Genomic DNA, 27340 nt, shown 5'->3' on the forward strand with positions numbered 1-27340 from the left:
CAAATTGGTTTTTATTGATTTTTCAACATCAGTGGTATATGTTTCAGCAACGTTTCGGGCCCAAACTTGGTGCCCTTCATCAAGCTGTATGATGCAGATGCCCGGTTTCACTTCGTAAATGGATTTTGGTGTGTGCTACACTGGGGGGAATACATACCTGAGAGGCATTGCTTTTTCCTTCATACAAACTGGATTTCACAATGGATATACTGATCAATGGTGCACATAGCAAATCAATAAGCTAACAAGTTTATGTGTAAAACCAACTTAAGACGCTATGTCCTGGCAGGTCATTTCCACGTTATGTAACCAAATGTTCATGGCAGTCATCTGGTCTGAGGTATCTTTTATTCTCATGAGACAAGCACATTTTAACTGTGTGTAACATTGTTATTGCAGTGTTATGCCCCAAAAACCTCTTCTGGGTGACTGAGTTACATTCTTCTGACAATTAGGGAAGACGTTTTCAATTCTGAACAAATTTAAAAAAAATGTGTTCAATTAAAATAAAAGACTTTACTTATAAAAGTTAGATAGTGAAGTATGTTCCCTCATTACAAAGTGCAATAATGTTATACTAACGTACATGTGATTAAAATCTGAATCCTCTCAACTTCTTCCGAAAATAATGGGAAAGTGTGAAGCCATTGGAACCTTAAAAGATTCATTAAATTTCTACTACAATTTGTGCCACAACGTGGATAGATAGATATGTCTGTAAAACTACACCATGGGGTTACCTGACGTGGATATGTGACTTTTTCAAAAACTGCACACCATAAAGGAGACATAAAAGTGTTCTAATCGGTAATCCTGACCTACTTTTCACTCAAGTTCTGAAAGTAGCGAGGCTTACCAAATGTAAAAAATTTGACCACGTGGCAAAATTATGCACCAAACGTCGCACATGGACATCACTTGTGACATTTTTTATGCCACAAAACTGTCCCCCTCAGACCTATACATGGAAACAAGCTGAAGACAAGCCATCCATTAATATTTCTCTTCTTCTATTATCTTTGGAACCCAATAAAACATCTCCTAACTGGATTGTGCTGCAGCTCCTTTTTCAAACATGGGTGGGATTTTCATCCAGAATCTATGCCCGTTTATAACCATGAATAGAGCTGGAGCTAAATATGAAACAGAAACACATCACCGGAGCTGGAGTAGACTAATAGATGCCAGATGATGTCACAAGCCGCACAAGTGGCAATTCTTTTTTTCTCTTTTTACCCTATTAATATACATTACTGTGCAGTGGTATCCAAGCAGATTTTCTGGAACACCAGAGTTGGCTCCTTTCCCTTCTACATCCTCACCCATCCCAAATGGGGCAGTTCTGGCACAACATTAACAACTGTGACACAGCCTGAATCCCAGACCAAAGCAGCTTCACTGAAACCACTACAGATTTTTTTGTAGATTGTAGATATTAAAAGTTATGAACAAGTCTATGAAACGACTCATTCAACAGTCCTAGACAACGCATCACATGAGGTCCATGGAGTCTCCTTGGAATACTTATTTGATTTCACAGAGTAATTTACTTTTTCTCAGAAAAAATTAAAAATATTTTATGATTGAGAGTGTTGACATGTGATGTCTGTGTTGGTATCTAATGAGGAAGGAAGCCATAAATGCAGCAAAAAGACAGATTTTATCATTGCAGGTAAATAGGAATAGGGGTTGTTGCAAGAATGTGCCATAATGTACTGATCCAAACCCTGGATTCCCAAGAGATCACTTGAACAAACTAACCGCAATGCTAGTAAAGTTTAGCGCCATATAATGCACCTTTTCACGATTTTTTTCACTATACAATGTTCTCTCTTCTTGACTTAGTCAAATGCTGTGCTAAAGGTTCCACAGTCCTTTCTCTCTTTGAGATGGTGGTAGTTTCCACAGGCCTTCCATAAGACTGTGGATATGTCATAACTTAAATTTGTGGAGAAAACTCCTTTAAAGCTCAATGTTAAAAGGTTTTGTATATAGATGGGCATACCTAGCTAGGCCATCAATGTGTAATCAGTGGGGGGTGTCTAATCCACAAGGCCCTAACATCCAGAAGAACAAAGGGCCATGGCACTCTTGGGAGTGCAATAGCTTCTCCAATATTTATCTATGCACAGTGGCACATCTCTAAATGGGCCTCATGCTGTGGCTCGGCTCCATTTATTCAATATATTACCTTAAAGGGGTTTGGGCAGACCCTTCATCATAGAGAATCATACTTACCTGATCCCTGCCACTGTATTTTGACTCCTTTGCTTTGCTTCAGTTCCTGGTTCTCCCTGCATCAACATCCAGTTTGATGGAGGTCACGTGGCCACTGCAGCCAATGACTGCCTGCAGTGGTGATGTGTCCCCCATGCATGGGACCTAGTAACATAACGCATAGGGGACCTGTTACCGCTGTGGCCAGTCATTGGCTGCAGCGGCCACACAACTCGCCTCAAGCCGGATGCTAATGGGGGGAGACCCGACATCTACAGTGGCAGTGAAGGAGCCAGAACCCAGTGGTGGGTATCAGATAATGAACATTTCTTCTACAAGTCCGGCCACACTTGGGGTCCTGCCTGAAAGTTTGCTGGGGGTAAATAACCCATTTAAAGAGTCAAAAAGTGATTATCAGTCATATTAAAAATGAAAACTGAAGCCAACAAAAAAGGTGTTTCTCCTTTGTGAAATCCCCTATGCCATTTGATTAATCCATAAGTTTCATAACTTTATTTGCTTGAAATTTGTTTAATTATCTGTCACTACAGCTTTTAACATTGGAATATTCTAGTAATAACAATGCAAAATGTTACCGTACAATATTTTTTTTACCATAAATAGATATTTACATTATAGTAAAGTATCTCAGTACATAGGAGGATAAAATATCAATATCTACAAGTCTATTTGATTGTGGGCAAAGGGTCACATTTCCAGATGATGCCCTTTTTACTTCATTCCTCCAAGAATTCTTCTCCAGACATGTGGTTTGCCTTTCTCCACACAGAGGGTCTGCCTGTTCAGCTTCATATATCAAGGTACCCCTCACAGGAAACCCAAACTTTGCTAAAAGGAAATACCAGACCTCTCTGTGAGGAATCAGGCAGATTGCCATCTCCTTGTTTCAAGCCCAGCATCCAATAACACAACACTAGTTTCTATACTCATGTCCTCCAAAGGACTGCTAAGAAAGTATATCACAATATCCACAATTTCCAACCCTATAGTAATACTTCCATGATGAAGCATCCTTCTGGTAGACGCTAGTTACAGTGGTTAATGATCCAGTCTATATATCCTTTGCACAGCATCTGGGAATGTTTTCTATGACACTTTCCTGTTACCAGGAGAAAACAGGAAAGTCAGAGGAGACAGGAATTGAGTAAAATTTTCAGGAGACAGCCTACAATTCAGTAAAGGTAGCAGATATTTCTACTTGTCCTATGAAACAATGTATCCAGCCCCCTCTATACACGATCAGCTTTGTATCAAACACAAAGCAACCACACTCCGAGGTGAGAACTTCCATCTGTGGCCACAAAGCCTTCATGTAGGCACTTCATTCACAGTATGACCAGTTCTGTCTACAAGGAACTACTACTACTACTACTAAAGAATGGAAAATCACCGCAAACAGAATGACTTATGGTTAATAGGAATCCTCAGCTAGACATGGTAGACCTGGACTCACCTCTATGAAGAAGTTATCCATTGTTGAGAGTTGTAGCTTCAAGAAGTCAAGTCTAGAGGAAGATCCTGGGGAACCATGTGCTACATGTAATAGTAGTATATGTCTGGATAGTTAATCCATTCTCCTCAGGGATCAGTAATGCACCTTCAACCGGAGTCTTTGTCCTGCCCTGAGAGTAAGTGGCACTGGGACACCTTGAGGCTGATGTTCTGCTCCCAGTGCAGGTGGGTCTGGAGAGAGGTCCTGCAGTCCCAGAAGTCCTCTGCTGCTTCCCGGGATTAAGTTGAAGTAGTTTGGTGAAGACTCCCCGGCTCTGTCACTGCTGACTGTGCTCTGCTGGGCTGCTGCCGGGAGCCTGGCCCTCCCCTGTCCCAGAATGAGGTCCCTCCCCTGGAACTGCCAATCACCTGCAGCCTGCACACGTCCTGCGGGCACCGGGGTCTGCTCCTGGCTGAGGTGACCTGCTCATCCTTTCTATGGAGAGAATAGGAAGCAATTCCAACAGCTGGACAGAGGGAGGCAGAGCGCTCAATAGGACAGTGTGTGCAGGAGAAGGACGGGGACAGCTGGGGAGCAGACGTCCCTCATCAGCCAGCTACTCTGTAGCTGTACAAGAAACAGCTAGATGTACATAGCAGGGCTGAAGTCACTTATTTCATGGATATTTGTATTGTACTGGTTCCTTAATGAGAAGAACTGGAAGAGTGGAACATAATAGGAAACATGTGGCCTGCCTAGAGTGTTTGGCACTGGGGGCAGGTCCTTTCTCTGGCACCCCCCTCCCCCCATACTTAAAAAACATTGTTCCCCCTCACAGTAATAATGCCCTCCTTGTACAACCTTCACAGTAGTTTTGGCCACATGTGTGCCCCCTCACAGTAGTTATACCAATATTGTGCCCCCTCACTGTAGTTATGCCCATACAATGCCCCCTCACAGTACTTATACCCTCACTGGACAACTTTAACAGTAGTTATGCCCACATTGTGCCCGCTTAAAGTACTTATCCCTTCATTGTGCACCCTTCACAGTAGTTATGTCCTCCTCACAGTAGTTATGCCCTCTGTGCCCCCTTCACCTTTGTAATGCCCTCTCTCTGTCCCTTTTACAGTAGTTATGCCCATTGTGCCTCATCCATAGTAGTAATGCCCATTATGCCCCCTTTATAGTAGTAATACCCTATGGGTCCCCTTTATAGCAATAATGCCTATTGTGCCCCCTTAATAGTAATATTGCCCTCTGTGCCCCTTTGTAGTAGAAATACCATCTGTGCCCCCTCCATAGTAATAATGCCCATTGTGCCCCCTCAATAGTACTAATTCCCTCTGTGTCCCTTTGTAGTGTAGTAGTAATGCCCTCTGTGCCCTCTCCATAGTAGTAATACCCATTGTGCCCCCTCCATACTATTAATGCCCATTGTTCCACCTCCATGGTAGTAATGCCTATTGTGTCCCCTTTATAGTAGTAATGCTCTCTGTGCCCCCTTAATAGTAGTAATGTTCTCTGCACCCCCTCCATAGTAATAATGTCCATTGTGCCCCCTTAATAGTAATAATGCCCTCTTTGCCCCCTTTGTCATAGTAATGCCCTGGGGATGAGCGAATCGACTTTGGATGAAACATCCGAAGTCGATTCACATAAAACTTTGTTCTAATACTCTACGGAGCAGGAGCTCCGTACAATAGAATGTAATGGCTCCATTGAGCCGAAATTATTACTTTGCGAAGTCTTGTGAGACTTTGCATAATAACTTCACAAATTGATTTATACGGTTAAAAACCATTTTCCGAACTTGGGTTCGGTTCCAAGTGGTACCTCATCAGAGCCAATACATTCTAATACTATACGGAGCACTCGCTCCGTACAGTATTGAAACAAAGTTTTATGCAAATCGACTTTCATCTATGTTTTATCCAAAGTTCATTCGCTCATCCCAAGCCCTGACACACAGTGGGTGCTTTTTTTTTTTTAACTGAAGCTGAGGTTGAGCTCGGCTGCAGTGTATATTTGCACACACATTGTCTGTGACACACACAACACTGGTGGCCACTTCAATTCACTACAAGGCACACAGCTGTTTTCTTGCTGAGGAGGACTAGAGAGGAGCACTGGATCAAGCAAGCGACTCCAAAGATGGAAGGTTTTTTCACACCTGGAGTAGGGTGAGCAGCGGCCAGCGGCGAGCATACAAGTGAGTCAGATAGGTGCATGCGCACTCCCTGACTCATCAGAGTGCGTGCTATTTCATAGGCTGATCCCCCTGCTGTGGCTCTGCCCACGTGACCTCCCCTCCTCTGTCCCTCTGTCACTGCTGGCTGCGCTCATTTCGCCAGAGCCATTCATTAAATGATTCACTGAATAGCAGTGGCCGGCCGGGATTCGCTCTCACTTACAGTTCGCTGCCTTACAGTATAGCTGACACCCGGGGCGGACCGCCCCTCCCCCCCTTCCGCGCCCCCCTTAGAAAGCTACTGAAAAGAAAGAAAGTATAAACAACAATTAACAATTAACTTCTGCTCTTCACACCTGATGCTGTTGTCTAAAACTGCACAGGACCTGATAGTGTGGCTGTACCCTTAAAAGAGTTTTCCGATACTTTAATACTGATGCCCTATCCTCAAGATAGGTCATCAGTATCTGATCGGTGGGGGTACAACACCCAGGACCTCTGTCAATTGACTGTTTGATAAGACACCAGCGCTCCTGTGAGCACAGCGCCATACATTGTATAGTGTCTGTGCTTGGTATAGCACACAGCCCCATTCACTTCTATGGGGCTGAGCTGCTCCTAGGCCATGTGACCGATGAATGTGTCATCGCTTGCCTAGGAAAAACGGTGAGACAGCTGCAGCGCTCACTGGAGCGCTTGTGTCTTCTCAAACAGCTGATCGATGGGGGTCCTCCAATCATATACTGATGACTATCCAGAGGATAGGTCATCAGTATTAAAATCCCAGAAAACTCCTTAAACCTCTTAAGGACAGGTACGCCCTGATATCCTGGTACTTAAGGCGAACAAGGTGCCTGCTCAAATCATTCAGTGGCAGCTTGGTACAATGCCCAGGGGGGTCCTGTGACCCCCCCCCCCCCCCCCCCCGTGTCGGCGATTGCAGCAAACCGCAGATCAATTCAGACCTGCGGTTTGCTGCGTTTCCGGGTTATTCAGGTCTCTGGTGACCCGATAACCCGGAATAGGACGGTGATCGGTGGTGTGATAATGCACCACCAATCACCGTCTTTAGATCCTGAGAGGTGGCGGTTACGCCACCTCTCAGGATTGCTTCTGATTGGCTGGGCAGGTGGGCAGAGCGGCAGATTTGAATTGCCTCCGGCTGCAGAGCCCATAAAGTAGGCACAAAACAGCATATTAGGGACAGTGAGGGAGAGGTAGGGAGAGGTAGATTAGGCAGGGATAGTGAGGGAGAGTTAGGGGAAAAAAATAAATAGATTTTATTGTGGTTTATCACCCGGATCGGGTGTCTGGGTTCCAGGGGAGGGCTGGCAGCCTTAGTCCTGGGGGGAAAATCCAGTCAAGTGGCCCATTTTTTATCCCCGCCCATTATTAAAAGCCCCTCCTACATATAATAGGCCACTCCCAACAAACACTGTACAGCTGAAATTCTATTGTTGAGGCCTGTCTCTACACATCATATGGAGAGGGGAGGCCTGTCCTGGCTGCACTGCCTGCTTCACATTATACAATAGACAGCAGGCTACAGCCAGGAAGCTCCTCCGCTCTCCTCCCTCACCAGATCCTGCTCAAGGCTTGTGGTTCCCCCCCACCATCTGCCACCCGCCCGTGGCCTGCTATCCCCCTTTGGCCGTACTCACCCAGCTCTGAATCTTCCTTCTGCAAATGGCAGGGGGAGGAGTCGGAGCATCACCTCTCCTACATAGCACCACATACCTCTTACATCCAGTGATGTCACCTTTGTTGTAGACGTTCTCTTTTTTTTATCTTCTCCAATCAGACCAGACCGCCATGATGATTTTTCAGCCATCTCCCGTCTCTGCAGAGATTGACAAACAGACATTAGTTTCCCACATTTCACATCAACTGAACACCCTTTCCTGCCACCCCCAATACTATACTGCAGAAACAGTCCCCTTGGAAACACTGCTACCACACAGATAGTGTCCCTTCAACAATTATTGGCACACAGTCTTCTAAAAAATAATTGTGCCCAGACACTAATAGCATAAAGATAATGTCCCCCAAAAATAATTGTGCTAAGCTGATACTGTGCCAGGGTGCCCCCCAAAGTAACAGTGCTCCCCAAAATCCCACAAATAGAAATAATTATCTCCCAGAGCACACTTAGTAGTAATAATGCCCCTATAGTGCCCATACTAGTAATCATATTCCTCATAGCCCCCCAGTAGTAGTAAAGCTCCCCATAATACCTCCTAGTAGTAATAATTCTCCCCCAGCAGCCTCTACATCAATCCCCAGTAGCTTCTCAGCCCCCAGCAGCCTCTCCATCAGCCCCCAGTGCCTCTCATCTGCCCCCAGTAGCGTCTCAGCCCCCAGCAACCTTTCCATCAGCCCCCAGTGCCCTCACCAGCCCCCAGAAGTGTCCATCAGCCTCATAAATATAAAATAAAATAAAAACACTTACCCTTCCTGCTCCTGGACACTGCCTCTCCTCTCCTCCAACGCGATCTGCATCCTCCTGCTGTCGGCTGTGCTGTGAAGGCCAGCTGAAAGCCAGGGCCAGTGCAAGGATTTTTGCCAACACAAGCGAAGCTACACTTTGGTGCCCCCACCACCACCACCACTACCAGAACTTGGTGGGGGTGATGTAAAAAGGAGGGGGTGATGTAACATGGAGGAGGTGATGTGACATGGAGGGGGAGAAATGTGACATGGGGTGGGATGAGAAATGTGACACAGAGAGGGGAGAAATGTGACACAGAGGGGGGAGAATTGTGACACAGAGGGGGGGAGAAATGTGACACTGAGGGGGGAGAAATGTGACACGGAGGGGGGAGAAATGTGACACGGAGGGGGGAGAAATGTGACACGGAGGAAGGAGAAATGTGACACAGAGGGGGGAGAAATGTGACACAGAGGGGGGAGAAATGTGACACAGAGGGGGGAGAAATGTGACACAGAGGGGGGAGAAATGTGACACAGAGGGGGGAGAAATGTGACATGGGGGGAGAAATGTGACATAGAGGGGGGAAATGTGACATTTCTCCCCCTCTATGTCCCATCACCCCCTTTGTGTCATATTTCTCCCCCATGTCACATTTCACTCTCCCATGTCACATTTCTCCACCTCCATGTCACATTTCCCCTCCCATGTCAAATCCCCATGTCAAATTTCTCCCCTTTCATGTCAAATTTCTCCCCCTCCATGTCACATTTCACCCCCCATGTCACATTTCACCCCCCATGTCACATTTCACCCCCATGTCACATTTCTCCGCCTCCATGTCACATTTCACCCCATGTCACATTTCACCCCATGTCACATTTCTCCGCCTCCATGTCACATTTCCCCCATGTCACATTCCCCCTCATGTCACATTTCTCCCCCATGTCACATTTCACCCCCCATGTCACATTTCACCCTCCCATGTCACATTTCTCCCCCCTAGGTCACATTTCATCCCCCCATGTCACATTTCCCCCTTCCCCTCTATTGTGTCTATGTTGTGTAAAAAACATTATGCTCACCTGGTCCTGTCTGCAGCAGCTCCCTTTCTCCTGGTATATTATCTCTGGGCTCCGGACAAGTTGTTGAGAACCTATCCCACTCAGCCAATCAGTGGCCACAGCTGTGTCATGTGTCAGGCCAGTGATTGGCTCAGCAGGAAATCACTGGCTTGACACGTGACACAGCTGCAGCCACTGATTGGCTGAGTGGGAAAGGTCCTTAACAACTTGTTGGGAGCCCAGAGAGAAGATACCAGGACCAGACCGGTGCTCAGCGAGCGGCCGTTTTTAACATACTTTAGGGTGCCCAATTGCCTCCCTTCCCCCGTCCCAGCCCGCCCCTGCTGGGGTCCACAGCAGTCGACTGTGTGACCCTAGACCCCCAAGGGGTGCTGCAGCTTGCCCCCCGCCCCCATCACCAGGGCCGGTGAAAGGATTTTTGCCAACAAAGTGAAGCTACATTTTGGTGCCCCCACCACCACCACGACCACCACCACCAGAACTTGGTGAGGGTGATGTAAAAAGGAGGGGGTGATGTAACATGGAGAAGGTGATGTGACATGGAGGGGGAGAAATGTGACATGGAGGGGGGAGAAATGTGACATGGGGTGGGATGAGAAATGTGACACTGAGGGGGGAGAAATGTGACACAGAGGGGGGAGAAATGTGACATGCGGTGGGATGAGAAATGTGATACTGAGGGGGAGAAATGTGACACGGAGGGGGGAGAAATGTGACACGGAGGGGGGAGAAATGTGACACGGAGGGGGGAGAAATGTGACACGGAGGGGGGAGAAATGTGACACGGAGGGGGGAGAAATATGACACATGGGGGGGAGAAATATGACACAGAGGGGGATAAATGTGACATAGAGGGGGGATAAATGTGACACGGAGGGGCAAGAAATGTGACACGGAGGGGAGAAATGTGACAGAGGGGGAGAAATGTGACATAGAGGGGGAGAAATGTGACATAGAGGGGGGAGAAATGTGACATAGAGGGGGGAGAAATGTGACATAGAGGGGGGAGAAATGTGACATTTGTCCCCCTCCATGTCACATCACCCCCTTTGTATCACATTTCTCCCCCCATGTCACATTTCACTCCCCCATGTCACATTTATCCACCTCCTTGTCACATTTCACCTCCCATGTCAAATTTCTCCCCTTCCATGTCACATTTCACCGCCTCCGTGTCACATTTCTCCGCCTCCATGTCACATTTCACCCCATGTCACATTTCTCCCCCATGTCACATTTCACCCCCCCATGTCACATTTAACCCCCCATTTCACATTTCACCCCCATGTAACATTTCCCCCCTCCATGTCACATTTCACCCTCCCATGTCACATTTCTCCCCCCCATGTCACATTTCTCCCCCCCATGTCACATTTCACCCCCCCATGTCACATTTCCCCCCTCCCCTCTATTAATGTTGTGTAAAAAACATTATGCTCACCTGGTCCCGTCTGCAGCAGCTCCCCTTCTCCTCTGTGTGATCCTGGTATATTCTCTCTGGGCTCCGGACAAGTTGTTGGCCAATTGCCTCCCTTTCCCCCTTCCCAGCCTGCCTCTGCTGGGGTCCACAGCACTCAGCTGTGTGACCCTAGACCCCCCAGGGGTGCTGCAGCTTGCCCCCCCGCCCCCACACACAAATTTTTGGGGGCGCAAGTGTTTTTGTTTTGCATGCGCTGACTGTGGCCGGCACTCTTAGCGTCTGGCCACTGTTAGCACATCGCCCACCCCACCCCGCTGATCAGCTTTGTACCGCTGATCAGCGTATTTGAATTTTTTATTTTATTTTATTTTTTACAAATTTTGGGGCTTTCAATTTTTTTTGTTATTTTTAATTTTTTATTATCTGTTAGGTGTAGGGTAAAGTACGCGAACACCCCCCCCCCCCCACACACACACGCACACGCACACTGAATAAAGCTTTCCACGCACGCACACACACACCACACACACCATACACATTCTCCCCTATGGCCCGCTGGATGTTCTTGGCCGAGGAGGCATATGCCCAGCTTGCCTCCGACTTAGAGAGCCCCAGTGAGGACAAGGATGACCCCACTTTCCTCTTGTTATCCGTGTCCTCCTCATCATTTAGCGATGATGATGAGCCCCCAAGGCGGCGGAAACGCCGCCAGGCAGAGCAAGGGGGCCACCATGCCAGGGACCCTGTGGCCCACACTAGTACGAGCAGCTCTAAGGGCTCATACTAGTTTTCCGGCCCACCAGATAAGTCCATCTGAGCCCCCCTACCAGTGAACTTGTCTGGTGTACCCCAGAGAATTTTGAGCCCGTGATTCCTGATTTTGTTGGGCTTCACTGAATATGACTATCTTAGACTTTTTTTTCAGTAACCACTTTGTGAATCTGATGGTGGAGCAAACGGTTCATTGCTCAACACCCGGGCTCCTTTTTGGCTAGGGCCGGTGGCTGGACTCCGGTAAGTGCAGCCGAGATGAGGATGTTTTGGGGCCTCGTGCTGCACATGGGCCTAGTCAAAAAACCCAGTGTCACGCATTACTGGAGTGGGGACGTCCTCTACCAGACCCCACTTTACCCCGGTGCCACCCATAAGCAGAGTAGGCCACCGTGTAGAGCGCACTCTGCCTGGGGGCGCCGTCACTCTGGAGTCCGGTTCCCAAGCAGTAGCACCCGGCCGCCGCCCCCATCTGACATCATCTTCTTCTGTTCCTGTACTTGCCGGCCGGATGCGCTGAGAGTATGAGTTCAGTCACTTCGGGCAGAGCGATCAGCTGACACACAGCTACGAGACTGGTGTATTTAAATCTCATTTAGGCTGTCTTTCAGAAAAGTTTCGAACTCACAACCTTTCACATCAGAGGCAAGGCATTTACCCACACAGCTATGAAAGCTGTATTGACAGTTACTTAAAAAAAAATATAAGACTTCTACTGTAGGTAACTTTGATACCTAGTATACATCCATACACATGACAGCTGCCCCAACACACCCAGCTCTGCTACATCCATACACAGTGTACTGGGGCAGCTGTCATGTGTATGGATTTATACTACCAAAGTTATCTACAGTAGAAGACTTATATATTTTTTTATTAAGTAACTGACTATACAGCCCTTATAGCTGTGTGGATAGGTTGTGAGTTCGAATCCCAAGAGAAACTTTTGTGAAAGTGTTTTTTTTTTTTTTTTTTTTTTAAATACCGGACTGTTACTTTAGGGGAGGGGGGGCTATTGGCGCCATGATACTGGCACATGGAGGAGGCAGGAGAGAGGCACTTGATACTGGCACATTAGGGGGCAGGGGGAGAGGATGGCACTATGATATTAGCACATGGGGGGGCAAGAAATGGACATGAATCATGTGGGGCAGAAATGTGAAATGATGGGGGGGGCAAGAAATGGACATGAATCATTAGGGGCAGAAATGTGAAATGATGGGGGACAAAAATCCTTGCACCGGCCCTGACTTCGGGCGCGCAATCCCGTGAGACCAGTGACCTCCAGAGGTGGGTCTCGCGGGATCACGCGCCGAAGACACATGATCTTGGCAAGAGCCAATGCAATGTGGACCTGGAGCACAGCGAGGAGCAGAACCTGGTGAGCACCCCTGGCAACCGCACTCTGACAACCTGCACTAGGGTGTCAGAGGCTGCAGGACAGTGACTGGCAGCAGGGTGGCACACACTTGTGTACAGGGGTCAGGGCACACCTGCTGCTTGACTAGGGGCCATAGATTCTGACTGGCACACGGTGCCCAGCAGTGGCACATGGACCCTAATACAAACCGGATTCCAAAAAAGTTGGGACACTAAACAAATTGTGAATAAAAACTGAATGCAATGATGTGGAGATGGCAAATGTCAATATTGTATTTGTAATAGAACGTAGATGACAGATCAAACGTTTAATCCGAGTAAATGTATCATTTTAAAGGAAAAATACGTTGATTCAAAATTTCACGGTGTCAACAAATCCCCAAAAAGTTGGGACAAGTAGCAATAAGAGGCTGGAAAAAGTAAATTTGAGCATAACGAAGAGCTGGAAGACCAATTAACACTAATTAGGTCAATTGGCAACATGATTGGGTATAAAAAGAGCTTCTCAGAGTGGCAGTGTCTCTCAGAAGCCAAGATGGGTAGAGGATCACCAATTCCCACAATGTTGCGCAGAAAGATAGTGGAGCAATATCAGAAAGGTGTTACCCAGCGAAAAATTGCAAAGACTTTGCATCTATCATCATCAACTGTGCATAACATCATCTGAAGATTCAGAGAATCTGGAACAATCTCTGTGCGTAAGGGTCAAGGACGTAAAACCATACTGGATGCCCGTGATCTCCGGGCCCTTAAACGACACTGCACCACAAACAGGAATGCTACTGTAAAGGAAATCACAGAATGGGCTCAGGAATACTTTCAGAAACCATTGTCAGTGAACACTGTGCCATCCGCCGTTGCCAGCTGAAACTCTACAGTGCAAAGAAGAAGCCATTTCTAAGCAAGATCCACAAGCTCAGGCGTTTTCACTGGGCCAGGGATCATTTAAAATGGAGTGTGGCAAAATGGAAGACTGTTCTGTGGTCAGACGAGTCACGATTCGAAGTTCTTTTTGGAAATCTGGGACGCCATGTCATCCGGACCAAAGAGGACAAGGACAACCCAAGTTGTTATCAACGCTCAGTTCAGAAGCCTGCATCTCTGATGGTATGGGGTTGCATGAGTGCGTGTGGCATGGGCAGCTTGCATGTCTGGAAAGGCACCATCAATGCAGAAAAATATATTCAGGTTATAGAACAACATATGCTCCCATCCAGACGTCATCTCTTTCAGGGAAGACCCTGCATTTTTCAACAAGATAATGCCAGACCACATTCTGCATCAATCACAACATCATGGCTGCGTAGGAGAAGGATCCGGGTACTGAAATGGCCAGTCTGCAGTCCAGATCTTTCACCTATAGAGAACATTTGGCGCATCATAAAGAGGAAGGTGCAACAAAGAAGGCCCAAGACGATTGAACAGTTAGAGGCCTGTATTAGACAAGAATGGGAGAGCATTCCTATTTCTAAACTTGAGAAACTGGTCTCCTCGGTCCCCAGACGTCTGTTGAGTGTTGTAAGAAGAAGGGGAGATGCCACACAGTGGTGAAAATGGCCTTGTCCCAACTTTTTGGGGATTTGTTGACACCATGAAATTCTGATTCAACATATTTTTCCCTTAAAATGGTACATTTTCTCAGTTTAAACTTTTGTTCCGTGATTTATGTTCTATTCTGAATAAAATATTAGAAGTTGGCACCTCCACATCATTGCATTCAGTTTTTATTCACGATTTGTATAGCGTCCCAACTTTTTTGGAATCCGGTTTGTAGGTGGCACAGACTGTCTAAAGGGCTATGAATGGTGCAGGACAGTGCCAGACTGGCAGAGGGCACAAGACAGCATACTGTTTTATGTTGCCCTGGTGGCACAGGATTTCAGACAGTGGCTGAATGGCGCCTGGCAGTGAATAGGTGGCACTGCTCGTGTTTGGTGTGCCAACCTGCTGAACAGCGCAGAGTGATTGGCATCACTGGGATGGTACTAGGTGGCAGACAATGGCTGGATATTATATATACATGACCATAGTCAGACTGGCACAGGGTACACGACCATAGTCAGACTGGCACAGGGTACATGACCATAGACTGGCACAGGGTACACGACCATAGTTAAATGTTGCATGCAATAGGTGGCTGAAAAAGGGGCGGGTAAAAGGGTGTGGTCAATGGGCGGAGTCAAGGGGTGGCAAAAATCCTTGCACCAGCCCTGTACGGCCATGACACGTACCCGGTTTGAGGCCATTCGAAAACGCCTGCATTATGCAGATAAAGCAGCATGTCCCCCCTTCCCTATCCTGCCTATGACCGCCTGTACAAAATCAGGCCGGTATTTGATCACTTCGGGGCCAAATTTTTAGAGGCCTATCCTGGAAGGGAGGTTGTGGTTGATGAGTCTCTCATTGCTTTCAAGGGGAGACTCATTTTCTGCCAGTATGTTCCCTCTAAGCGGGCGAGGTAAATTTGGTATTTTTTTTATAAATAAAAATTATTATTTTTTTTACTCCATTTTACTAGTGTCATGAAGTACAATATGTGACGAAAAAAACTATCTCAGAATGGCATGGATAAGTAAAAGCGTTTTAAAGTTATCAGATTTGCAAAAAATGGCCTGGTCCTTAAGGTGAAAATGAGCCCGGTCCATAAGGGGTTAACTGGGTTCAGCTCTAAACCTGGACATATTACTGTTTTCACCTATATTCTTTGACTACATATGTCCCCTGATGAGCCCTGTGATTAAATGGGTGAAATGCGTTGGAACAGGGTGATTAGTGTGAATCATCTGATATATCGTGATTATTTCATATAAGGTACCCTTTCTTTTAGTACCGCTTTGTGGTGGATTTTTGTTATTTTTGGAGATAAAACATCTAAACGTCATTATTTTTCGTATTTATGGTAGTCTCTGGACCGACTTATATTAGCTGGTTCCCTTTTCTTTTATCAGGGCCACCCAGGGGCACATAGGAGGTTCCTGATATGGGATAGCGCCTATCGGGGTGACCATTCCGTTTGGTAGGCAGGGTATCATGATTTAGGGCTAGACTTAGGGATAGAAACCCCAAAACAATCAGCCTATCCAGATAAATAATTGCCTGCCTATTTGTCTTCATTGGTTATTATTTTTGGTTACCTTACCTGATACGTACAATCCTGTTTTTTGGTTTTTTTTTGGGGGGCGGGGGGGTTATTTTTGTTTAATGTTGAATAAAGGCTATGTTTTAATGGTGGTCACCTGTGAATCCCTGTTTTCACCTAGACAGGTCCTCTGACATGAGCATCGGAGCATTTCATGCTTTTTTGTTTACATTTTTACACTGCTAGGTGGAGGTTTCCGCCTAGCGGTGTTCCCAGTGACATCACCGGCACTGATGAGCGGGCTTTAGCGCTGCTCTAGCTGTTTTTCAGGCTAGGGCAGTGCTAAAGACCGCTCTGTAGTGCCAGTGACATCACTGGGTTCACTTACCAATGGAATGCCTGGTATGTCAACGGACTCCAGAAAAAGCCCTCGTCCTGCGCGATTCGGCACAGGGCAAGGGAGGGCATCGGAGCATGAATTGTTTGATGCTCATGTTAGAAGGGCTGTATGGGGAAAGATGGGGATATGTCCGGGTTCAGCTCTGAACCCAGACAACCCCTTTAAGGGAATAAGCAGACTATACTTATTAATTGTGGATTTTCACTATTCATACAGTAACAGATACGTAGATAAGATTTTCAAAATCTCATGTACATCCTTTGAAATTTTCCACATGAAAATTGACCTCTGAATTTGAAAACTGCACCATGTCAATTGGATTTCCAGTGAAGATTTCATCCTTTGCAATGCAAAAAGTGAGATCAGGGGTAAATCTGTGTCATAATCCGAAACAAAATCCACTTCCAGTCCTTTTTCCTGTCCAGGCTGAAATAACTTACCCAGCAGTCTCCTGAACTTTGGTTCCACCCCATCTGCTGGACACTGGAGATGAATAGCCTTAAGGTGACCATACATCCAACTGTTGTCAACAGTTATCTCTCCTGACTCCTACCCAGCTCTCCCATAATCATACACGTTGGCTTAGCCAAATGTGTATGTCCATTCAATGGGGAGAGGGAAGAAAGACACTGCTAGACACTTCTGGCAGTGGCTTATCTCCAGGGAGAACAGAAGGATCGGGCGAGCTCCCCACACAAAATAGACTGTCAGCTGAATCCGCCATTCTGAGTGAGGTAGGCCGAAAATACATTAATGTGTATGGGGGCCTTTAGACACTGTGACAGGCTATTAAGGCACAGTGAGTGCAGCTTCTTTGGGTGTTACACCATAGTTGCCATGTTTTAAAGTCACTGTTGCAGGAAGGGACGTTGGGGAGCTCAGCCGGAATTCAGCCGGCAGTCTAAATCTTTAGTCACGCCACTTTTTCCTTAGGACCTGCCCCTTTTACTACAGTGTGTGTTTGGGTGCTGAAACTACAGGTGAAACTCGAAAAATTTGAATATCGTGCAAAAGTCCATTTATTTCAGTAATGCAAATTAAAAGGAATTGCATTAATACAGCTTAAAATTAGAATTTTGTGAAAAGGTTCAATATTCTAGGCTCAAAGTTTCACACTCTAGTCAGCTAATTAATCCCTATCCCCTGAGCAAAGGGTACCTCAAAATTGTGACTTTGGGGTTTCATAAGCTATAAGCCATAATTATCCAAATTATAACAAATAAAAGCTTGAAATATCTCGCTTTGCATGTAATGAGTCTATCCCATATGTTAGGGCTCTTTCACACTTGCGTTATTGTCTTCCGGCATAGAGTTCCGTCGTCGGGACTCTATGCCGGAAGAATACTGATCAGGATTATCCTAATGCATTCTGAATGGAGAGTAATCCGTTCAGGATGCATCAGGATGTCTTCAGTTCCGGTACGGAACGTTTTTTGGCCGGAGAAAATACCGCAGCATGCTGCGCTTTTTGCTCCGGCCAAAAATCCTGAAGACTTGCCGCAAGGCCGGATCCGGGATCAATGCCCATTGAAAGGCATTGATCCGGATCCGGCCTTAAGCTAAACGTCGTTTCGGCGCATTGCCGGACCCGACGTTTAGCTTTTTCTGAATAGTTACCATGGCTACCGGGACGCTAAAGTCCTGGCAGCCATGGTAAAGTGTAGCGGGGAGCGGGGGAGCAGTGTACTTACCGTCCGTGCGGCTCCCCGGGCGCTCCAGAGTGACGTCAGGGCGCCCCAAGCGCATGGATCACGTGATCACATGGATCACGTCATCCATGCGCATGGGGCGCTCTGACGTCATTCTGGAGCGCCCGGGGAGCCGCACGGACTGTAAGTATACTGCTCCCCCGCTCCCCGCTCCTACTATGGCAACCAGGACTTTAATAGCGTCCTGGGTGCCATAGTAACACTGAAAGCATTTGGAAGACGGTTCCGTCTTCAAATGCTTTCAGTACACTTGCGTTGTTACGGATCCGGCAGGCACCTCCGGCAACGGAAGTGCATGCCGGATCCCAACAACGCAAGTGTGAAAGAGGCCTTAGTTTCACCTTTTAAGTTGCATTACTGAAATAAATGAACTTTGCACGATATTCTAATTTTTCGAGTTTCACCTGTACATGTGATGATATAAGTCACTATGCTACATACAATTAAGGAAGCCAGGGGGCTTTCCTTGTACCCAGGAGATTTTCCAACTCTTCCAAAGGTCTGGGAGGTCTCCCCTTTTTCTAGGAGCCTCCCAGACCTTCCAGTACAATTAGTAAGTACTGTATATGTTTCACTGCTGCGGTACATTTGTGTACACATCCACAGTGCATTAACTAAAGTATAACATTACAATTCTCTTCTACTCTTCCAAACAAACTGGAGGTATTGAACAAGATTATTATGGCTTTAGTACTTGGGGACAAATAGGCTGCACATCATCCCTTTCCTTTGACGCAATAGAAAGCATACACAATTAGCACATGCAAATTTCATACAAAATAAAGTAAACATTTCATAATGTGTAATTTCCCAGCCTTACACCTCCCCGTAGTTGACAAGTGCCATCCTCAACACTTCACATAATTATATCTTTGTTGCAGATCAGCCCTCTGGGCTTGTATCACCTCTGACTCAATTTCCAGGTGGACTATTGCCAACACTGGTTGGAGCAGCTTTATGCCCCAGCAGCCTCTTGGATACTTGCAGCAGACTGTTCAATAGCCTGGGTCTTCTGTCCTAAGTGCTGCTCAGTCAGCTGACCCAACTAGTCTTGACCTTCTATAGGTGAAACAATTTTCATGGTGTCTTCAGAGAGATCGCTCTGCTCAGTGGTCTCGACAGAAGCCTGGTGGTTAAGCTGTTTTCTTTTTTTTCTCTGTATGGGATTTCTTGGGCTGAACTTTAGCCTGTTGTGCTGGCTCTTCTCTGCATCAGTGTTCTTCTGGAGCTTTTCTCCTCCTCTCTTTTTTTTAATTACTGCAGGCTGCATGTCTTCTGATGGTGGATGTTGCTGGACAGCTTGACAGACAAGCTCTACTGGAGGCTGCAAGCATGGTGGCTTCTCCGCTCTGAAACCTCCTGTGGTTATACTGGTTCTGAGGCAATTACCACCAGCTGGACTTGGTGCTTCCTGAGTTGGTCACCTTAACCAGGCTTTTGTGACACTGCATCTCCTCCTCATGTCCAGGTTTTCATGCTGTAATTCAATTCACTGCTCCAATTGTTGACTTGCCTATTGACTATTGATGCCATCAATCAGTCCTGAGCCTGCATTTATGTTGAGTATCCAAATGTATATTGTTGCCCTGTAGACATGTGTAGGAAGGAATATGGAGTATTTGCATATAGGAAGGGTATAGCAGTACTCTGCAAAGTGCCCCTTTCTAACTATTTAATTCCTGATGTCAGGCCCAAATGCAATGGCAGGGTTATTTGTTGCACGTCTGCTACAATATGATGTTTAGTGCCACACAGGGCTGGTAAGAAGATCCAGTCAGTCACTAGCAAGGCTAGCCTTAGGTTGAAAGGTACACTGTGTGATATTCTCTGCTGATGCCCTCTCCACACTATTAGGGTGCTGCTTAAAAAAAAAAAAATATTACGCAGATTTGGCTGGAATATGGCTAAACTTTGTGAAAACCCTGCATTAGGCCACTGGGTTTGGTCATTTGTAGACCGGAGATCTCGGAGATCTGCAGTAGTGGCAGGGGAGTGAAGAAGCTGGAAACCAGTGGAGGGGATATGGTATGTATGCTAATTGACAAAAAAACACTCCTAGTTAGAAATGTCAGATTGCTGCAAAACTCGGCATGCAGTTATGTAAATAAGTAAACATATAAATGATTACAAGTGTAATCTGATCAGAGGCTGGACCTTGGCACATGAGTGTATACAATTGCTTTCCCTGCTGCACTATAAAAAACCTTTCAGAAGTTACTTTTGGGTAGTGTTTCTCTTGGTGAGAAATCGTTGACTGCTAGATATGCCTCTATGACGCACCCGAAGATATTTTGCCTAGTTAACAGATTTTTGAGAGGGAGTACATCATTGGACTGAGAGAAGCAGGATGTTAGTTTTTGTAAACTGCCCACTATCTAGGCCACTCTGACCTAGATGTTAGGAGGTGTTGGCTTGGGTGGTTACATGAGTGCATGCACACATGGTGAACAGGCTCTGGACAGCCTAGACAGATCATCAGTAGAGAGGATCATTTGATTATCATTTATTACTGCTTCTGAGCACTATGCAGTGAATAGAGGAAGTGGCTATGGACCACGTGATCATGTGATCGCCAAGTGTCACGGGGGCACAGCTGCTGGGTCTTAGCACACTCTGATCAGCTATGCCAGTGTAAAAAGAGGAATGTCCACAAGCTAGGGGGGTAATACTTGGCTTCCCCGGTTGCTGGCAACCCATTCTACACCACAGCACATGACGTATGGTATCCTATTCAAATGCTAAAAAAGTACTAGCCAGAGAGGCCGGTGCTTTTTCCTATAGTGTGCAAGCACGACCACCACTGATGGATTGCAAGGTGGTCTGTAACCATGGAAACAAGCAGTGTATAATGTGATGAAAAAATGAATCCAGCCAGCAAAGGAAGAAATTTTAGTAAGTGGCTTGTATTAACTTCCTCTACATAATAAATGCTATTTGCTGAAGTGAGACAACCTCTTTAACCACCTCAGGACCGCCGTACGCAGGATTGCGTCTTTGCGGCGGCCCTGCTCTTCTGGGTGGACGCGCCGGTGCGTCCTCTCGCGAGACGCGAGATTTCCTGTGAACGCGCGCACACAGGCGCGCGCGCTCACAGGAACGGAAGGTAAGAGAGTTGATCTCCAGCCTGCCAGCGGCGATCGTTCGCTGGCAGGCTGGAGATGTGTTTTTTTTAACCCCTAACAGGTATATTAGACGCTGTTTTGATAACAGCGTCTAATATACCTGCTACCTGGTCCTCTGGTGGTCCCCTTTGTTTGGATCGACCACCAGAGGACACAGGTAGCTCAGTAAAGTCCCACCAAGCACCACTACACTACACTACACCCCCCCCCCGTCACTTATTAACCCCTTATTAGCCCCTGATCACCCCATATAGACTCCCTGATCACCCCCCTGTCATTGATTACACCCCTGTCATTGATCAACCCCCTGTAAAGCTCCATTCAGACGTCCGCATGATTTTTACGGATCCACTGATGGATGGATCGGATCCGCAAAACGCATACGGGCGTCTGAATGAAGCCTTACAGGGGCGTGATCAATGACTGTGGTGATCACCCCATATAGACTCCCTGATCACCCCCCTGTCATTGATTACCCCCCTGTCATTGATTACCCCCCTGTAAAGCTCCATTCAGATGTCCGCATGATTTTTACGGATGCACTGATAGATGGATCGGATCCGCAAAACGCATCCGGACGTCTGAATGAAGCCTTACAGGGGCGTGATCAATGACTGTGGTGATCACCCCATATAGACTCCCTGATCACCCCCCTGTCATTGATTACCCCCCTGTAAAGCTCCATTCAGATGTCCGCATGATTTTTACGGATGCACTGATAGATGGATCGGATCCGCAAAACGCATCCGGACGTCTGAATGAAGCCTTACAGGGGCGTGATCAATGACTGTGGTGATCACCCCATATAGACTCCCTGATCACCCCCCTGTCATTGATTACCCCCCTGTAAAGCTCCATTCAGATGTCCGCATGATTTTTACGGATGCACTGATAGATGGATCGGATCCGCAAAACGCATCCGGACGTCTGAATGAAGCCTTACAGGGGCGTGATCAATGACTGTGGTGATCACCCCATATAGACTCCCTGATCACCCCCCTGTCATTGATTACACCCCTGTCATTGATCACCCCCCTGTAAAGCTCCATTCAGACGTCCGCATGATTTTTACGGATCCACTGATAGATGGATCGGATCCGCAAAACGCATCCGGACGTCTGAATGAAGCCTTACAGGGGCATGATCAATGACTGTGGTGATCACCCCATATAGACTCCCTGATCACCCCCCTGTCATTGATTACCCCCCTGTAAAGCTCCATTCAGATGTCCGCATGATTTTTACGGATGCACTGATAGATGGATCGGATCCGCAAAACGCATCCGGACGTCTGAATGAAGCCTTACAGGGGCGTGATCAATGACTGTGGTGATCACCCCATATAGACTCCCTGATCACCCCCCTGTCATTGATTACACCCCTGTCATTGATCACCCCCCTGTAAAGCTCCATTCAGACGTCCGCATGATTTTTACGGATCCACTGATAGATGGATCGGATCCGCAAAACGCATCCGGACGTCTGAATGAAGCCTTACAGGGGCATGATCAATGACTGTGGTGATCACCCCATATAGACTCCCTGATCACCCCCCTGTCATTGATTACCCCCCTGTAAAGCTCCATTCAGATGTCCGCATGATTTTTACGGATGCACTGATAGATGGATCGGATCCGCAAAACGCATACGGACGTCTGAATGAAGCCTTACACGGGCATGATCAATGACTGTGGTTATCACCCCATATAGACTCCCTGATCACCCCCCTGTCATTGATCACCCCCCCTGTCATTGATCACCCCCCTGTCATTGATCACCCCCCTGTCATTGATCACCCCTCTGTAAGGCTCCATTCAGACATTTTTTTGGCCCAAGTTAGCGGAATTTTTATTTATTTTTCTTACAAAGTCTCATATTCCACTAACTTGTGTCAAAAAATAAAATCTCACATGAACTCACCATACCCCTCACGGAATCCAAATGCGTAAAATTTTTTAGACATGTATATTCCAGACTTCTTCTCACGCTTTAGGGCCCCTAGAATGCCAGGGCAGTATAAATACGCCACATGTGACCCCATTTCGGAAAGAAGACACCCCCAGGTATTCCGTGAGGGGCATATTGAGTCCATGAAAGATTGAAATTTTTGTCCCAAGTTAGCGGAACGGGAGACTTTGTGAGAAAAAAATAAAAAATATCAATTTCCGCTAACTTGTGCCAAAAAAAAAAAATTTCTATGAACTCGCCATGCCCCTCATTGAATACCTTGGGGTGTCTTCTTTCCAAAATGGGGTCACATGTGGGGTATTTATACTGCCCTGGCATTCTAGGGGCCCCAAAGCGTGAGAAGAAGTCTGGTATCCAAATGTCTAAAAATGCCCTCATAAAATGAATGTGGGCCCCTTTGCGCATCTAGGCTGCAAAAAAGTGTCACACATGTGGTATCGCCGTACTCAGGAGAAGTTGGGGAATGTGTTTTGGGGTGTCATTTTACAAATACCCATGCTGGGTGAGAGAAATATCTTGGTCAAATGCCAACTTTGTATAAAAAAATGGGAAAAGTTGTCTTTTGCCAAGATATTTCTCTCACCCAGCAAGGGTATATGTAAAATGACACCCCAAAACACATTCCCCAACTTCTCCTGAATACGGCGATACCACATGTGTGACACTTTTTTGCAGCCTAGGTGGGCAAAGGGGCCCATATTCCAAAGAGCACCTTTAGGATTTCACAGGTCATTTACCTACCTAACACACATTAGGGCCCCTGGAAAATGCCAGGGCAGTATAACTACCACACAAGTGACCCCATTTTGGAAAGAAGACACCCCAAGGTATTCCGTGAGGGGCATGGCGAGTTCCTAGAATTTTTTATTTTTTGTCACAAGTTAGTGGAAAATGCTGATTTTTTTTTTTTTTTTTTTTTTTTTATACAAAGTCTCATATTCCACTAACTTGTGACAAAAAATAAAAACTTCCATGAACTCACTATGCCCATCAGCGAATACCTTGGGGTCTCTTCTTTCCAAAATGGGGTCACTTGTGGGGTAGTTATACTGCCCTGGCATTCTAGGGGCCCAAATGTGTGGTAAGGAGTTTGAAATCAAATTCAGTAAAAAATGACAAGTGAAATCCGAAAGGTGCTCTTTGGAATATGGGCCCCTTTGCCCACCTAGGCTGCAAAAAAGTGTCACACATCTGGTATCTCCGTACTCAGGAGAAGGTGGGGAATGTGTTTTGGGGTGTCATTTTATATATACCCATGCTGGGTGAGAGAAATATCTTGGCAAAAGACAACTTTTCCCATTTTTTTATACAAAGTTGTCATTTGACCAAGATATTTATCTCACCCAGCATGGGTATATGTAAAAAGACACCCCAAAACACATTCCTCAACTTCTCCTGAGTACGGGGATACCAGATGTGTGACACTTTTTTGCAGCCTAGGTGGGCAAAGGGGCCCATATTCCAAAGAGCACCTTTCGGATTTCACTTGTCATTTTTTACAGAATTTGATTTCAAACTCCTTACCACACATTTGGGCCCCTAGAATGCCAGGGCAGTATAACTACCCCACAAGTGACCCCATTTTGGAAAGAAGAGACCCCAAGGTATTCGCTGATGGGCATAGTGAGTTCATAGAACTTTTTATTTTTTGTCACAAGTTAGTGGAATATGAGACTTTGTAAAAAAAAAAAAAAAAAAAAAAAAAATCATCATTTTCCGCTAACTTGTGACAAAAAATAAAAAGTTCTATGAACTCACTATGCCCATCAGCGAATACCTTAGGGTGTGTACTTTCAGAAATGGGGTCATTTGTGGGGTGTTTGTACTGTCTGGGCATTGTAGAACCTCAGGAAACATGACAGGTGCTCAGAAAGTCAGAGCTGCTGCAAAAAGCGGAAATTCACATTTTTGTACCATAGTTTGTAAACGCTATAACTTTTACCCAAACCATTTTTTTTCTACCCAAACATTTTTTTTTTATCAAAGACATGTAGAACTATAAATTTAGAGCAAAATTTCTATATGGATGTCGTTTTTTTTGCAAAATTTTACAACTGAAAGTGAAAAATGTCATTTTTTTGCAAAAAAATCGTTAAATTTCGATTAATAACAAAAAAAGTAAAAATGTCAGCAGCAATGAAATACCACCAAATGAAAGCTCTATTAGTGAGAAGAAAAGGAGGTAAAATTCATTTGGGTGGTAAGTTGCATGACCGAGCAATAAACGGTGAAAGTAGTGTAGGTCAGAAGTGTAAAAAGTGGCCTGGTCTTTCAGGGTGTTTAAGCACTGGGGGCTGAGGTGGTTAAGTGCAAAATAGGATTTGTAGTACATCCAACAATCATCTGTACACAGTGCACAATTCTTCCCCAGGTGGCAATGCATAGGTTTGGCAAAGCTGGAAGTAGTGGCCCTCTTTATAAACTTTCTTGCTAAAGTCTCTCTCAATATGATCTCTAGCTGGTGACTGTATTCTATGAGTAATGCCTGCAATTCGCACTGCAGTGTGTAAGATCCAAAGATATAACTACCCAAGTCATTACTGATGTGTGTGGGGCCTTACCTCTCCACAGCAGAAAGGTCTGGAAAGCATTACACAGGTTACCTTGCTGATTGCCTCCTCATCTGGCCATGGAGATTCTCCAATTTTGTCTCTCCTCTCTTACTCTAACAGAAGCAGGGGGGATCCCATGGAGCTCTGTTAGTTTCTGGACTCTTGAAGCTGGAGGCCTGAAGAGTGGAGCACATGCAACGTGCCTGTCCGCAGGGGAGAACACGTGTGGACCAACAGTGCAGTGAAGGTGAAAACAGCACAGGAATTCTCCAGGGCACACTCTGACATGAGGGACACAGGCCAGATGGTGGCTGAGGTGCCCTTGGTAGTAACTTGGCTTTATGTGCTTATGGCTAGGTCCCGTTAGTCGTGACTCCAGTACCGTTGTGGTACAACAATGGTGAGAGTAGTAGTTGAATTAAGGAGTAAGACAGCAGTTGAATCGAACTCACAACTTTTACTGTTTTGCTGGTTCTCAGTAGCAATGACATTCACAGGTAACACAGTCTCTCTTGTATGCAGAGGTAATGAATTGTAATCCCAGGTAACAGGCTTTTGTAAATAAAAACTTCAGATTAAAGTTGAGTTACGTTAGTGAAAATCCAACTCGCTGGTATCTAGCTCCTTGCCTTATTCTAATCCCAGTAACGGTGATTTCTGATCCTTCCTTCCACTTATGTGACATAACAGATTGGCCTTTCTGTCTTCTATATACTGGTGAGGCTGCCTGTAGCTAGATTGTCCTTCACCGAATTCCAAGGAGCCCATAAGCCTGATAAGATGGCGTTATCTTCCTTTGTCTTTTCTATAGCCAAAACACAATTTTCCACTTGTCCTCCTGGAGGGATAGACTGCAGAAGGAGGTCTCACCTCAGCTTTGCTTCTTGGCCTAAAACTTGGGAAAAGATCACTTGTCTTCTCTGGACCGTGGGGCCTCAGAGAGGGAGCCGAGAGGAGGGGGGCTTCTCTTTTCCCCTGCTCCTCACTCCAGCTACTCCATCTCCTCAACACACACACACTGAACTCAAGTAGGCCTGACCTGTGGTATATATCCTAGTGCTATCCCCATCTAGTGGTAAAATGTATGTATTGCACCTAACAGCCTGTTAACAGAGATCTTACATAAAGTGAAATACAGCATGACATAATATGAAATATGGCACAAAATACAATATGATAACTTTCCCGTGCCCACATACACGAGTGTGACGCTGCACACATAGTGTCTGCTCTCTACCCCTTAAAAGTCTCCACCACCAGCCACCACCCAGCATCTTCCTAAGAGGGCTGAGACAGGATTAATTCACCCTGGCTGTGCCTACACCATGCATAGACATTCCGAGTGCACATTTGAGGGGGAAGTCGCAGAGAGCGACGATGAGAAAGCAAAGCTGTTAAATATTTTTTTCTCCAGTGTATTCACTGAGGGAAATAAACTGTCAGATAAAATGCTGAATGTAAAAATAAATTCCCCATTAAAAGTGTCCTGTCTGACCCAGGAAGAAGTACAACAGCGACTTAAAAAGAATAAAATAGACAAATCGCCAGGACCGGATGGCATACAC

General features: G+C 46.1%; 1 protein-coding gene across 1 annotated transcript in view; it reads right to left on the bottom strand.

Annotated features, from left to right (window-relative positions):
- Nucleotides 1-4274, bottom strand: part of MYO10 (myosin X) — a 256328-nt gene extending 252054 nt beyond the window's left edge. Inside the window, exon 1 of the mRNA XM_040431698.1 lies at nt 3692-4274. Coding sequence (XP_040287632.1) covers nt 3692-3712 — 21 coding nt within the window. The 5' untranslated portion in view covers nt 3713-4274. The remainder of the gene's footprint in view (nt 1-3691) is intronic.
- Between the last annotated feature and the right edge of the window lie 23066 nt (nt 4275-27340).

This window comes from Bufo bufo, chromosome 5, assembly GCF_905171765.1.
Source record: "Bufo bufo chromosome 5, aBufBuf1.1, whole genome shotgun sequence".
Classification (NCBI taxonomy): Eukaryota; Metazoa; Chordata; class Amphibia; order Anura; family Bufonidae; genus Bufo; species Bufo bufo.